The sequence below is a fragment of the Condylura cristata genome, unplaced genomic scaffold (assembly GCF_000260355.1).
Source record: "Condylura cristata isolate star-nosed mole 26May11 unplaced genomic scaffold, ConCri1.0 scaffold00008, whole genome shotgun sequence".
Classification (NCBI taxonomy): domain Eukaryota; kingdom Metazoa; phylum Chordata; class Mammalia; order Eulipotyphla; family Talpidae; genus Condylura; species Condylura cristata.
This window is the reverse complement of record NW_004567109.1, coordinates 27996413-28010380: the sequence shown is the minus strand read 5'-3', so window position 1 is coordinate 28010380 and position 13968 is coordinate 27996413. Positions and strand designations below refer to the sequence as shown.

Here is a 13968-nt window from a genome sequence, read left to right as displayed (position 1 = left end):
ATAGCTAGAGTAGAATATGACTTGTAATGTACTTCTTTTTAGCAAGACATGTTTAGATTTTTTCCACTCTTTTAGTTTTGTTCAATGATCATATTCATATTGAGGCTAAACAGGTTTATAGCCGTTCAGCAATAGTAACTTGGAACACTTGATAGATCACAAGTATCCTTAGGACAGCCCGCTCACCCTCCTGTAAAAACATAAGATATTGGGATTATCAAAATTTGATTAACAAGATTTAGGCCATTTCTTCTGTGCTTAACATTTGTTGGCATCTTTTCTATTATTAGGCCATCACTGATCATTGTTTTAGGTAACTCTAGTTGAATAAAATACCTGGAGATAAATTAACTTATAAATATGAAATTAGTCTAAAGTCTATAAATATCAAGCTTCCTCACATACCAAAAATTGCATCTTTTAAGTTTTTGGGATTATGTGAACTTGAAACTTGTAAACAACCATCCTATAGTGGCCATTTGTTCGATATTGATGTCATCATTTTAAACTAATGCATTATAAACAAATGTGTATCTTAAGTAGGCAATTGTTTTTTGTTTATAAAAATAGTAGGTGGGCCTTACTAGTTAAGTCTCAGTACTATCAAGCAGTTGGTAGCCACTGCAGCTAAGAAGCAGATCCACATGGCACACCAGACCTCTTCTGAAGCCCCACTGCTCCCTCAGCAGGTATTACAGTAGATATACCTGTTTTACTCCCCACTCTGTCCTGGTAAATCCTCTCACCCCCTTCACCTCTGGCTTATTCTCTAGTTCTCATATGCATAAGTAATAAAAATAAATCTTTTAAAAAACAGTAGGAATTTAATTACTTCAAAAAGGAATTTTTTCTTCTGTCTGTATTTCTTGAACAGTGCCAACAAAAATATGTGTAGTCATTAAGCTTACAGCAGGCTAATAAATGTATATTCTTTCTTTTTTTTTTTTTTTTTAAAGATTCTGTTTCTTGCAATACAGAGTTCTTGGTGCTCTGAGCACATTAAAAAAACTAGTACCTGATCCCTCCCTGGTGGCGCAGTGGGTTAAAACACAGCACTAAGAAGCTTGTCCTGGCAAACCTCTCCTGACCCTCCCACTGTTCTCTCAGCAGTGTACTTCATTGATCTGCCTGTTCTGCTCCCCACTCTGTCTCTGGTGAATCCTGTCACTGCCCTTGCACCTCTGGCTGGTACCCCAGTTCTATATGATTAAATAAATAAATCTTAAAAAAAAAAAAAAAAAGCTAATGCCACTTCAGCATGAGTTCGATCCCAGCGCTGGAGGCAATCCATATAGCTGGCAGACCTCTCCTGACCCACCCCACTGCTCCCCTCAGCACTGTACTTCGTAGATCTCTCTGTTCTGCACCCCTCTCTATCTCTGTCTCACTTCCCTTGCACCTATGGCCTGTACCCCGATTCTGTATGCATAAATAAATAAATCTTTAAAAAAAATAGAAACACTACATAGAATATACTTATAGAAAAATTATTTTAAAAATCCCTAATTATTTTTAAAATGAGATATATAAGGATAGAGTTGTTGGTTTAAAGGGCTCTCCCTTCCTGATCCTTTTAAATGCCCTTGATAACTATAGCAAATTAAACTTAAGAAAGGTTGTATTTATTTATTATCCCAGCAACGCTATATAAGAAAATCCTTTTATTGTGTCTTTAGCAACACTAAATTTTTTCCATATACACATATGTGTGTATATTTACTTCCATATGTATAGTTAATGTTTTATCAGTCTGATAAAAAGCTTGTAATCTTGTTTTAATTTTTAGTTCTCTGGTTTGATGTTTCCCTTCTATATTTTGCATTGGTCATTTATATTTATGCCCTTGTGACAGTTCATTTGTTCAGTTTTTCATTATTTAAATTTATTTTTGTGTATTTCTATAGCTATTAAAGATAAGGTCTTACAAAAATAATCATAAATATGCACCTATTTTCACCTTATTTTGCCATTTTACTTTGTTTAAATTTTAATCATTTTCTTTTTTTAATCATCAAATCTATTGAATTAATTTTTTTTCTTTGTTAGTATGCTTAGATAGGGCATCTTTACTATGAGATCAAATCAAAAGTGCACATATACTTCTCCTGTCATTGATGTGTTGTTTATGTGGGTCTGTTACTGTGTATTTTTCTTCAATGAACCAGTTGTTAATTACATTTAACAAGAAACATATTTTTATAAGCCCTGTTTGCTCTAGAACTTGAAATGTCACCTTTAGACTCTGCTGTATTTTTCTAATACATACTAAAATTTATTTGGTTGCTTTGACAGTTTAAAAAGTATTGTTTATTTTTTAAAGATTTATTTATTTATACATACAAGAACTGGGATACAGACCAGAGGTGCAGAGGGTGAGAAAATGCTGGAATGAAGCTAACCCCTCCAAAGTTAACTTGTAAGAGTAAAAATATTCCAATAGGAATGGCTTTTAGTAAAACGTTTTGGTATTTTTCTTATTTTACTCACTTTCAAAGGCAGTCTGGCTTATGAAATTTAAACAACTGGAATGTTAGTTGTTGGTTTGTCCATAATTGGCAGCTCAGTTACTGGACGTAATATAGCTCCCCGGGTTTTGAAGAAACAAGTGGAATAGAGAAAAAAAGATAAGGGTTTGTGGATTTTTGCTTGGCTTCCTCGTATATCCACTCAGTAGTGCAAAATGCTCTGAAAGAGGAATGAACATTTGGGGACTGGTTTTGCCTCTGACAGCCTTAAATCCTGAGCATCTGTTTCAGTTTCCTGCTTACCTTGGCACATATACCTGTTTTCTGCTTGAGGAATGTGTTGAGGAAGCTAACATGGGTGTCAGCAATGTTGAAGTTGGACTTCAGTGAGAGACCTGTAAGGATGTATTAGTATTTCTCAGGAGTTAACACTGTAAAAGATAAACAGACTTTTTTGAACAAGTTGTCAAAGGATAGTCCTTATTTGTGTATTCTGCCCCACCAAACAACATGCACTTATACTTGTTCTGGTTCCATTATTCACCTTAGTGTAACAGTATTGCCCTCTGTAGTAATATATCTCTCTACATTATGCCTTCCACATTATGATTCTACCATAGTATCTTTCACAGAAGTGATTGTACCAGGTTCATTCCATTGGTAGGATATGCGAGTTCCTATTGCTCTAAGTCCTTGCTAATTTTGTCAACTTTTTTTTTTTTTTTTTGGTATATATTCTTTTGGGCAGAAGAATCATTTCACTGTGGTTATATATATATATAGTGCTGTGATTACTATTTTTCTCTAGATTTTTTTTATTTTGTTTGACTCTTATTTAATAATAATATAGGCATACCAGTTTTCTTTGGGTATGTTTTAGTGACATCATCTTTCACCCTTTTATTGTCAAACATCCGGAGTTAAAATTTAGATGTTTCTTTAAAAAAAAAAGATTTATTTACTTATGTACAAAAGAACTGTGTTATAGGCCAGAGGTGCAAGGGACTGAGGCCAGAGACTGAATGGGGAACAGAACGGGTGGGTTGGCAAAATACTCTACTGAGGGGAGCAACAAGCCTCCCTAGGTCACCTCCCTAGCGGGAGATCGAACTCATACTGCAGTGGCTGAGGATCACTTCATAGTGTTGTGTTTTAACCCTTAGGGGCCACACACATGTGTGTGTTTTGAATACTTTTTATGCATATAAGAACTGGGGTTCAGGCCACAGGTGTGGGGAGTAAGAGGATTGACCAGACACAATGTGAGGAACAGAGCAGGCTGATTGAAATACACTACTGAGGGGAGCAGTGGGTGGGACAGGAGAAGTCTGCCTGCCATATCATGTGGTTCCATCTCCCTGACTGGGAATCGAACTGCTGCTGCAGTGGCTGCAGATCCCTTCATAGTGCTGTGCTTCAACCTGATGTGCCACTAGGGAGGGCCTGTGTTTCTTTTTGATACTATATAGCTGGTTGATGAGTCATCTTTACCTATGTCATATAATTTTTGCTATTCATGCTTATGCTTTATATGTATATTTAATGAAATTTCTCAGGACGAGTGAGATTGCCATTATTGAGGTAGAAAAGCTCTATATTCTGTTTAATGTTGCGTTCTTGTTTTATTTCTCCTGGTTTCTCAGAGTTTGGGGACTTTATCTGTGTTATCTGTAGTATAACACAATTCTTTGCAGAGTTTGCTATTTGATTTTTTTCACCCATTGATATTTATTTGAAGGGGTGAGTCTCTGAGGTACCATTTGACTTAAGATCTGCCTTAATTCCATTTTTATAAAAAAGATTTATTTATTTATGCATACAGAACGGGGGTACAGGCCAGATGTGCAGGGGTGGTGAGAGGATTCACCAAAGACAGAGTGGGGAGCAGAATAGACCGACGGTTAAAGTACACTGCTGAGGGGAGCAGCGGGCGGGTCAGGAGAGGTCTGCCACGCTATGTGGGTCACCTCCGGGGCAGGCGGGGATTGAACCCATGCTGAAGTGGCTTTAACTTCTTAGTGCTGTGCTTTAACCTGCTGTGCCACCAGGGAGGGCCCAATTCCATTGCTTTAAATTTGATCAGTACCAGTCTATTTTGATACCTATCTCTACTTGGAAGAATTCTTTGAAAATTTTCTTTTTTTGTTTTGTTTTTGACTAAAAACAGATTGTGGAATTGTTACATTTCTTAAACTGGATTGTTTTCTGTTTCTTTCCCTGAAAAAAAAAAATCAAATTAGAGCTTATTAAAAACAAATATTTGACTGTTAGGAACTGCTTTAGTATTGCCAGTTAGAATTCTTTTCTACTGCAAAAATAAACAGCAGAGTTAATAAGAATGTTTTTAAGTTTAGTTGTAAGATTGTTAAATTACTCATTTTCTACTATGATTTCACCATCTTATCTAGAACTGATATGAGTATTTTAATTAAGAGATTACTGTTAAGTAAGCCATTCCTTAAGTAGTGAAGAGAAGAAATATCTTCAGAAATAAGTTGTCTGCAACAGGTTAAGTTTTGTGAGTGGAAATTTTTCATTTTTTAAATAGTGTCTGTTCTTTGTTTTCAAAATTTTGTGGTTAAAACACATTTGTTATTTCAAAAAGGATAACAATCTCAGTATGATAATCTTTGAAATGAAAGCAGTTCATCTTTATTATTATGTATCAAATACCATTTAAGTACATTATATGTTAATAAGTCATAAAAATTGGATGAACAAGTTTTTATTGATGAAAAAACTCAGGCAGAGAGAAATTGAGTAACTTTCTCAAGATTACACACCTAGTAAATGATGAAGCTGAGATACAGTGGCCCTCTGGCTTAAGAGTTCTTACTATGAGTATATTTAATGACCTGAGCTTATGAAGGCTCTGTGGCTTTAGACTTTGAGCAACTTCTGAAATAAGAATTTAGGGCAGACTAATACATTCAGTAAGAAATGAATGGCAAAATAAAAGGTTTTATATTGGTCTCTATACTGTGTGTTAGAAGCTATCTATACTGGTTCCCAAACCTGGCTATGTATCAGAAACACTTAAAATGTTTGTGGAAAAATTATTTTTCTCTTGACCCCCATTCTAAACAATCTGAATTTGAATCATTGGGAGCAGAATGTCAGTTTATTTTCAGTGTACCATCTTAAGGTAGGCATTTATGCATCATTGGAATATAGCACAAAAAAAAAGTTAAACAAAAACTGTAACAATACTGATAGATGATTATTGTGGCTAGAATTTGCAGAGTTCTTTTTTTCTCATGTAATTCTCATAACAGCTGGTGAAACAAGTTGGTATTATCTTCATTTGACACAGGAGGAAACTAAATCTTAGTCAAGTTAACATGAGCAGAATCACATGGGAAATAGTATATGAAAGACCCAATATTTGAAAATGGGGATGGTTAGACTACAGAATATAAACTGTCCCATAATTGACCTATTTGAATTAAAGTAGATCACAGGTCTCAGAGAACTAAATACTCTAAATATTGAATATGAATTATTATTTAGGTTTTTTTTTTTGGTTTTGCTTAAGAACGAAGATATACAAATATATAAAATCAGTGTTTTCATGTCCTTTTTATTTATTTTTTTCTATTTGTAGCAATAGATTGTCATACCTGGTGAATTCCATAATGTCAATGTTGTGTTAGCAATTTGGTAATGAATATATGTAACTCAGGTTTGCTTTTGATGCCCAGATTCATATATATATATATAAGTATATATATATATATATATGTCTATATCTATATCTATCTTATATTTTTCTCTATTTAAACTAGTTTTTACTTTCCTTCATACTCCTTATATGTAGGCATTCTAAAAACTCCATAATGAGACCTTTTCTTTGTACTTAACTGTTCTCATTTTGGGTAAATTAAATTTACTCCTATGAATTGCAAATACTAAAAATTGGCACATAATATAAAATATGTCATCTTAATCATTTTAGAAATTATAGAGTTTTAGTGTTAAATATTCACATTATTATGTGCAGATCTCTAGAACTTTTTATCTTGCAAAATTGAAACTCTGTACACTTTACAACTCTACTTTCTGCTTCCCTGAGCCTGTGCCTCCATCCAGTCTCTAGGTATCTCATGTAAGTGGAATCCTATAGTACTTTGAATTTTTTACTTGTATTTATCACTTAGCATTAGCATAATATCACCAGTATTTTTCATGTTGTGGCCTGTAATAGAATTTTCTTCCTTTTAAGCTAAATAAGATTCCATTGTATGTATATAGCACACCTTTATTATCATCGATAGCCACTTGGGGTTGCTTAAGTGTCTTGGTTGTTATAAATAGTGTGACTGTGAATATTAGAACACAAATATCTTTTTGAGAACTTGCTTTCAGTTATTTGAACATGTATCTCAAAGTAAGGCTGTTAAGCTTATCTGGTAGTTCTATTTCCCCCAATTTTGTTTTTTAAAGATTTGATTATTTATGCGTACAATAACTGGGGTATAGGTCAGAAGTGTGGGGTAAGAGCATCCACCAGAGAGAGAGTGGGGAATAGAGCAGGCGATTTATTGAAACACACTCTGAGGAGACCTCTCCTGCATGATACAGGAGAGGTCCACACCATGGAGGTCACCTCTTTGTCCTGGATCGAACTTGCACTGCAGTACTGAGGACAGCCTGATAGTGCTATTTATCCCATTGTGCCACCAGGGAGGGACTGAAATTCTTTTTAAGTGGATGATTCATGACTCCGAATTCAGTATCTCAAACTTACACATTTTAGATTCTTAATAAACTTTTGGGCAACTCTATGTAAATATCCCATAGTATACTTAAAAAAGTCAGCATATCTAAAGCTGAAAACCTAAAACATCCCTGTCTTTTTTTTTTTTTAAAGATTTATTTATTTATTCATACAGAACTGGGGTACCGACCAGAGATGCAGAGGGTGAGAGGATTCACCAGAGACAGAATGGGGAGCAGAACAGGCAGATGATCAAAGTACACTGCTGAGGGGAGCAGCCGGCTGGTCAGGAGAGGTCTGCCTCACCATGTGGATCTCCTCCGGGGCAGGCAGGGATCGAACTCACGCGGCGTTAGTGGCTTAAGCTTCTTAGTGCAGTGCTTTAACCCGCCGCGCCACCAGGAAGGGCCCCATCCCTGTCTTTTAAAGCCTATTTCTTTATTCATGCTCTCGGGTTTATAGCATTTATTAATTCATGTTTTACTTATATTTGTTAGCTGATCTCACCTAAGTACCAGCCTATATTGTTGGTGCTGAGAATATGTTAGTGAATAAAATGAAAGTCATTTGGAGCTTACATTCTGGTGAGAGAAGACAGGTTACAAAGAGGCAAATAAATACATAATTTTTAAAATGGCATGGGGATTTCTTTTAGATAGGGTAGTATAGGCTTCTCTGAAATGACCTTTCAGTAGAAACTTGACTGAAGTGAGAGAGTTAGACAGGTAAAGGAAAAGCATTATAGGTGGAGTGAGAAGTAAGTATGAATGGTTTAAGGTGGAAACAAGCTTGGCTTATTCTAGAAATTTTAAACAAACCACGGCAGCTAGAGTAACTGAAATCAGGGTTAGTGCATGCTGTCAGTGAGGGAACTAGAGACAAAAATATCAGATTTTATTCTGATGGTGTGTAAAAGTATTAGTATTTTGAGTAGGAACTGGTTATATTTGATTTGCCATTTATAAGCATCATACTGACTGCTGTTGAATAGGCAGTGAGTGTGTGGAGCAAGAATGGAAGGAAGAAAGGAGACTATTAAAAGTTTGGAGATTATCGATACAGTAATAGAGAAGAAAGACATTGGTTTAAATTAGGGTGATAGTAAAGAAGGTTGATCACATTCTAGATTTTGGAGGTAGAATAAAAAATTCTTTATAGATTGGATTGAGCTTGGGCATCATTCTCAACAATTTTCTTTTTCTATTCATATCTTGCGGTGCTGCCAAATGAGGTTCATAAAGGACAAAATTGGAGTTGTAGCATTGCCTTCCCAGTATCTTCAGGTTAAATGAAACTTTTTATGTCTTTATGCTGCCTTTCATAATCTGACTCTTACATATCTTTCCAACCAGCCTAGACTACTTCCTGACTCAAACATTTGCTAAAGCCACACAAAAATATTTTCAGTTTCCTGAATAGGCTAAGTAGATTCATACTTTTGTACACTAAAAAAATAAATAAATCCCTCTTTGAATGCTTTTATTCAACTCTGTTATTCCTAGAAGAACCCTGCTTTAATGCTTGGTTAACTAAAGTATCATAATTTCTTCCCAACTTTTCTCTTGATATTCACATTATTTCTATTCTTTTGCCTTTATATATATTCCTCTATTGCAGTCCAGGGTAAATGGAGGAAAGAATCTTGGAATATATGATAGAATATTTGTGGTTCGTTTAGAGAAGGATATCATAGTGTTCGAAATGTTTGAAAACCAGATATTTGAAGAAAAACAAGAATTTAAATATATTATTGGAAATAAAAATTATTTATGAAAAGTTATTTTCGTTTTTGCTTAGAAAGAAGATAAAATGGTATTAAGCATCTTTTTTGAAGTTTCATTATTTCCAACCACAATCTCAGTGTTTGCAACTCTCCAATTTAATGTGAAAAATTAAGCTTACTTCTTATTTCTTTGGCCTACCACCTCTTTAACTGGGTAAATTTTAATACCAAGTAGAACTCTTTTTATAGCTCATTTGATTAATATAACACTAATGGAGGCTTTGAAATATTACAAAAAACATTTGTTTGTCTGCCTCTGTTTGTTGGAAAAACCTTGTAATTTGCTAAGTGATAAGAGCACTAGTAGCATCTTTTGACCCTGACTCCTGACACGGAGCTTCTAAATCCCTTGAAATTTCCTGGATGATGTACCCTTGGGCTCCTGAATAGCTTTAGGGCAGGGACTGGTCTTGAGAAAGACTGAAACTAGAAGGTTGCAATTTTCAGTTCTTATCTCCTATCCTTCAGGAAAGATGGAGGGACTGATGATTGAATTGATGAGGATCATGCATACATAATGAAACCTAGTAAAAACCCAATAACGTGGGTTCAGGGGGCTTTTGGATTAGTGGACACGTAGAGATGCAGCCAGATAGAGAGAAGATGGAAGCTTCATGCCTTTCCCATACTTTGCTTGTATCTCTTCTGTCTGGCTATTTTTGAGTTATAGCCTTCATAATAAGTTGGTATTCTATTAAGTAAAATGTTTTCATGAGTTCTGTGAGTTGTCCTAGGAAATCAATCAATTGCAAGAGAGGGTTATGGGGATCTCTGATTTATAATATGTTGATCAGAAGCACAGGTAATAACCTGGGCTTGAGACTAGCTTCTGAAGTGGTAGCAGTCTTGTGGGACTGAGTCCTTAACTTGCCTGATCCTAACTAGATCCTAACTAGATTTAGTGTCAGCTACATGTCCAATGAGTCCTTAACCTGCCTGATCCTAACTAGATCCTAACTAGATTTAGTGTCAGCTACATGTTGGACATGTAGCTGAATTTGCAGAATTGCTTGATATGTAGGAAACACATACATCTAGTGTTGGGTGTGAAGTAATATTGTAGTAGAGTATTGAAAGTAGAGGAGATACATAGGAGTGTTTTTTTTCCCCATACAAGGTCAAAGGTGAATATTTCACAATTTGCAGCTTGTAGGATAATGGACACTTTTAGAACTTCACACTGGCTCTACTGAGCACAAAAATACAAGCAGATGATGATTCTGATGATTCTCTCTCGTTTCCAACTGTTTCTTTTCAGTACTCAGAATAGTTCTAGGTCACTAATTAAATATTGGATGAGTTAGTAGTAGAATGAGTGAATGAAATTATTGATAAAAAGATGGTAAAAGTCAGTTAAATCTTCTTGGAAATGATTTAAATCTTGGTCTTGACTTCTAGTAGGGAGAAGTAGGCATTTCTTCTTTTGTGATCTCATGGTATTTCTCATATTTGCAATTGTTTCAACCTTTCTGGAAGGAACATGTCTTGTCAGTGTACTTAATGACAGACTTTGAGCTGGTGGAATAGATAGGGTATTTTGTATAATCAATGTGACTTTCCATTTGATAATTTTGGTTTACATTTGGATAGTCTGAACTTCTCATTGTCAAATTAATTGTTGAATACATTTTGTTCCTGCTAGTAAGCAGTTGTATTATGTGTGTCAGTCAGTCTTCATAGTCTAAGACAGTGCTGACACATAGTTGGCAATTAATATATATTTGTTAAATGAAAAAATGCTATCCCCCTGTTGCCTCAAAAGTTAGCATATTCAAAATAGAATTGATGGGAAAATTCCACCTCCCCAGTCTTGATACTTTTCTCTTATCCCTAGTCTTAGCTGAAACATTATTTCAATCAGCAAGCTTTCTTTAAGTCTTCTCAAGTCTTGGCAATGTGGTTTTTCTTTGTACTCCTCTAGCATCATTCAACGAATAATTTTTAATGTGCCTTTTATGTGTGAAGCAGTAGAGATAAAATGTTGAAGAAAATTGGTATTGTCTCTTCTAATGAGAAAGACAGACAAAACAACTAAATGGTAAAAAAGTAATTATCAATTACTAGAACTATTAGTACAGTTCTATGTGATAGTAAACCTACTTAGATGAGGGATCGATCACAGAGGGATTGAGGTTTTTTTTTAAAGTACATTTAACAGAAGCTTCACTTATAATGATTAAGACTTAAGCTAATGAAGAATGGGAGAAAGGGCATTCCAAACTGATGTAATAGCTTCAAAGGCATCAATTTGATGCCTTTGAATAACAGAATATTCAGCTAATTTTGACTGAAGTTCATTAATTCACTACATAGATGAAGAAACTGAGACTCAAGGAGAGTAATGATTTAATAAACCATATTGTCTATATTAAATCATTAACTTAGTAAAAAGGAGCTGTAGATTCAAACTTTGGACTTCATTAATCCTTTATTCTTTTCTTTTTTAAAAAATATTTATTTATTTATGCAAACAGAACTGGGGTACAGGCCAGAAGTACAGGAGTGAAGAGAACAGGCAGATCAACGAAGTACACTGCTGAGTAGTGGGCAGGCCAGGAGAGGTCTGCCATGCCATGTGGGTCACCCGCCTGGTGGGGCATCAAACTTGTGCTGAGACAGCTGCAGCCAGCTGTTCTTTAACCCCTTTCACCACCAGGGAAGGCCCCTTCATATTCTTTTCTTTGTACCTTGGTCTTTCTTAGTGAAAGTTGGACAAAATCTTTACAGTGCTAGTATTTTCTTATATACTAAAATCATAAAACATTCTTTTACCATTTCCTATTTTTTTTAAGAAAGGAGATATTTGTATGTGTAACCAATGCTATTAACAGAAAGAGAATAATTAAGCAAAGATACTTCTATTGAAGTTGTATTTTTGAAACCAATTTTAGTGTTTGCTTGACTAAAAAGAACTTACGAGTTTCCAGAGTTATGGTTAGCCACTGTCTCTCTTAATGTATCAATTTCTTTTTTTATTTTCCAGTAGAGCATTACAGTTCTCAAATTTCATGGTGAGCATCCTTTACATTCAGCAGCACCATATTGTAAATTAACTAGACCCACCTCTGACAAATATTTAAATTAAAGTTGCACGAGATACACAAACTCTGGCAGCTGATAAAACATCGACATGTAGTTTTTTTTTCTTCTTCATTTTGATGGGAATGAGGAAGGGGAATAAAGAAGTTATTATAATGCAATGGCAAAGTTGGAAAGGTCTGTTTTTTCCTCCAGAGACTCTTTATTCCATGAACTACCCATATAGTACAGGATGTAATAGCTTGCTTAGAAGCCTTCAAAACTACTCTTTTCATGTGAACTTGTGCTATTTCTCAGTAACTATGGTTTGTTAACTTTGAGACCAATTGCAGACATATTTTCTGTAAGGAAATTTCCCACTTTCAGTATTTTTCTGTTTTTTTAATGGTCTTCTCTTTTTTATTTATAGGCAGCTATCAATGGTGTAATACCCCAGGAGAATGGCATTCTACAAAGGTATGTTATAAGGTGCTTAATGTTAAGATAAGAATACAGTAAAGCAAAAAGGCAGTTGTTATTTTTTTGTTTCACTTTTTGAAAAGTATTTGATCTTTGGTATGTAAGTTTATTAATATAGTACTTTTCTTTAGATGTTTTCTTTAATTGTGTTTGCTATATTCTTTGATTTCTACTGCATAATTTTATTTCTTATTGGATAATATCATTTATATAAAGGTGGTTTTAATTCATTTTTAAGAATGCTCTCCAAAGTCATCTTCAAATTCTTAGGATAGTAGAACTGAATCCTTTAAACCATTGAAGTGAGAAAATGAGACATAGTTCAGTAACCCTCAAACATGGTTATCATCTAACTATCTAGGCTTTATCTCCATTACTGTTTTTTGTCCCCCCCTCCCACTTTGGTTTCTAAAGTAAATATATGATAACTTGCAACAATTTGAATAAGTCCTTAATAATGAAATTTCCCAAAGCACTGGACTGTTTTACCTGAAGAATTCACTGTTAACATATGGAATAGCAGTCTTTGTGGGTTTGTGGTATTGCCAGAAGGTAAAGTGGAAGATGACGCCAAAGAACTTACAACAGTCCAAAACAATTCCTTTTTTAAAAAAAAAATCATAACTTTACTCTCCTGAGAATTGAAAGCTCTTGTTCTGGATTCAAAAGAACATACCATAAAGTTAGAGGAGGTATAACTAGTTTCCTTTCCAAGAGTAGTTTAATTACTTGATTTTCCCTCACTTTTTCCTTTCAATTCAAACTTTGGCAGAATTTTGGTGGTTGGGATTTCTAAGTCACTGAAGCATGATCTGCTAAGTGTACATGAAGCAAACAGAAACAGCAGGCTAGAAATGAGATTTTTTTAGAAAGGAAGAAACATACACTTGCAAAAACATCAGAAAATTCACCATGAACTGCAAAATGTGCTGTATTTTATATGAACAGTGTTTTTTTTTTAAAAATATTTTTTGAAGGCAGCAAAAATCTGTTTGGTACCTGTTCCATCCTTAGTGATTAATAGTTATTGAATAAGGGCCATAATAAACACACCTATTCCCTACCCTTTTTTAGAAAAACCTTCAACCAAAATAAATATGACTGATTTCTAGAGTCAGCACCAGCATTTTTTTGCTCATTTTTTTTTGTGTGTTCATTGAAAGCATTTCAAGTTTATCTAGAAAGTGAATTAAAAGATGATTATAGGAATTTCCTTCATGATCATCTTTTTTTCTTGGTTTAGAAAGTTTTAAAATGCTAAATATGGCTCTAGTTTCATTCTTAAGTAAATGTTATTCCACTTTTGGTGCCAAAATTTTTGCTTGCTAAACCCTTGTGGATTCAGCTGCTATGTTCTGAGTACATATCGGATATATGCTGCAATTAATAGTATTTGCTATGGGTGAACTGTAGAAATTCCTTCTTCCCTGGAAACGTCCCATGTTTCCCATAGTAGGTGATACATATTGTTTAATATATATATATATTTATAAAAAAAGAAAAAA

The 13968-nt window shown here is 34.5% G+C and overlaps 1 protein-coding gene across 1 annotated transcript in view; it reads left to right on the top strand.

The window, feature by feature from the left end:
* The window catches only part of FAF1 (Fas (TNFRSF6) associated factor 1), a 305387-nt gene that overhangs the window by 46095 nt on the left and 245324 nt on the right, over positions 1–13968 (top strand). Inside the window, exon 3 of the mRNA XM_004678989.2 lies at positions 12414–12460. Coding sequence (XP_004679046.1) covers positions 12414–12460 — 47 coding nt within the window. The remainder of the gene's footprint in view (positions 1–12413; positions 12461–13968) is intronic.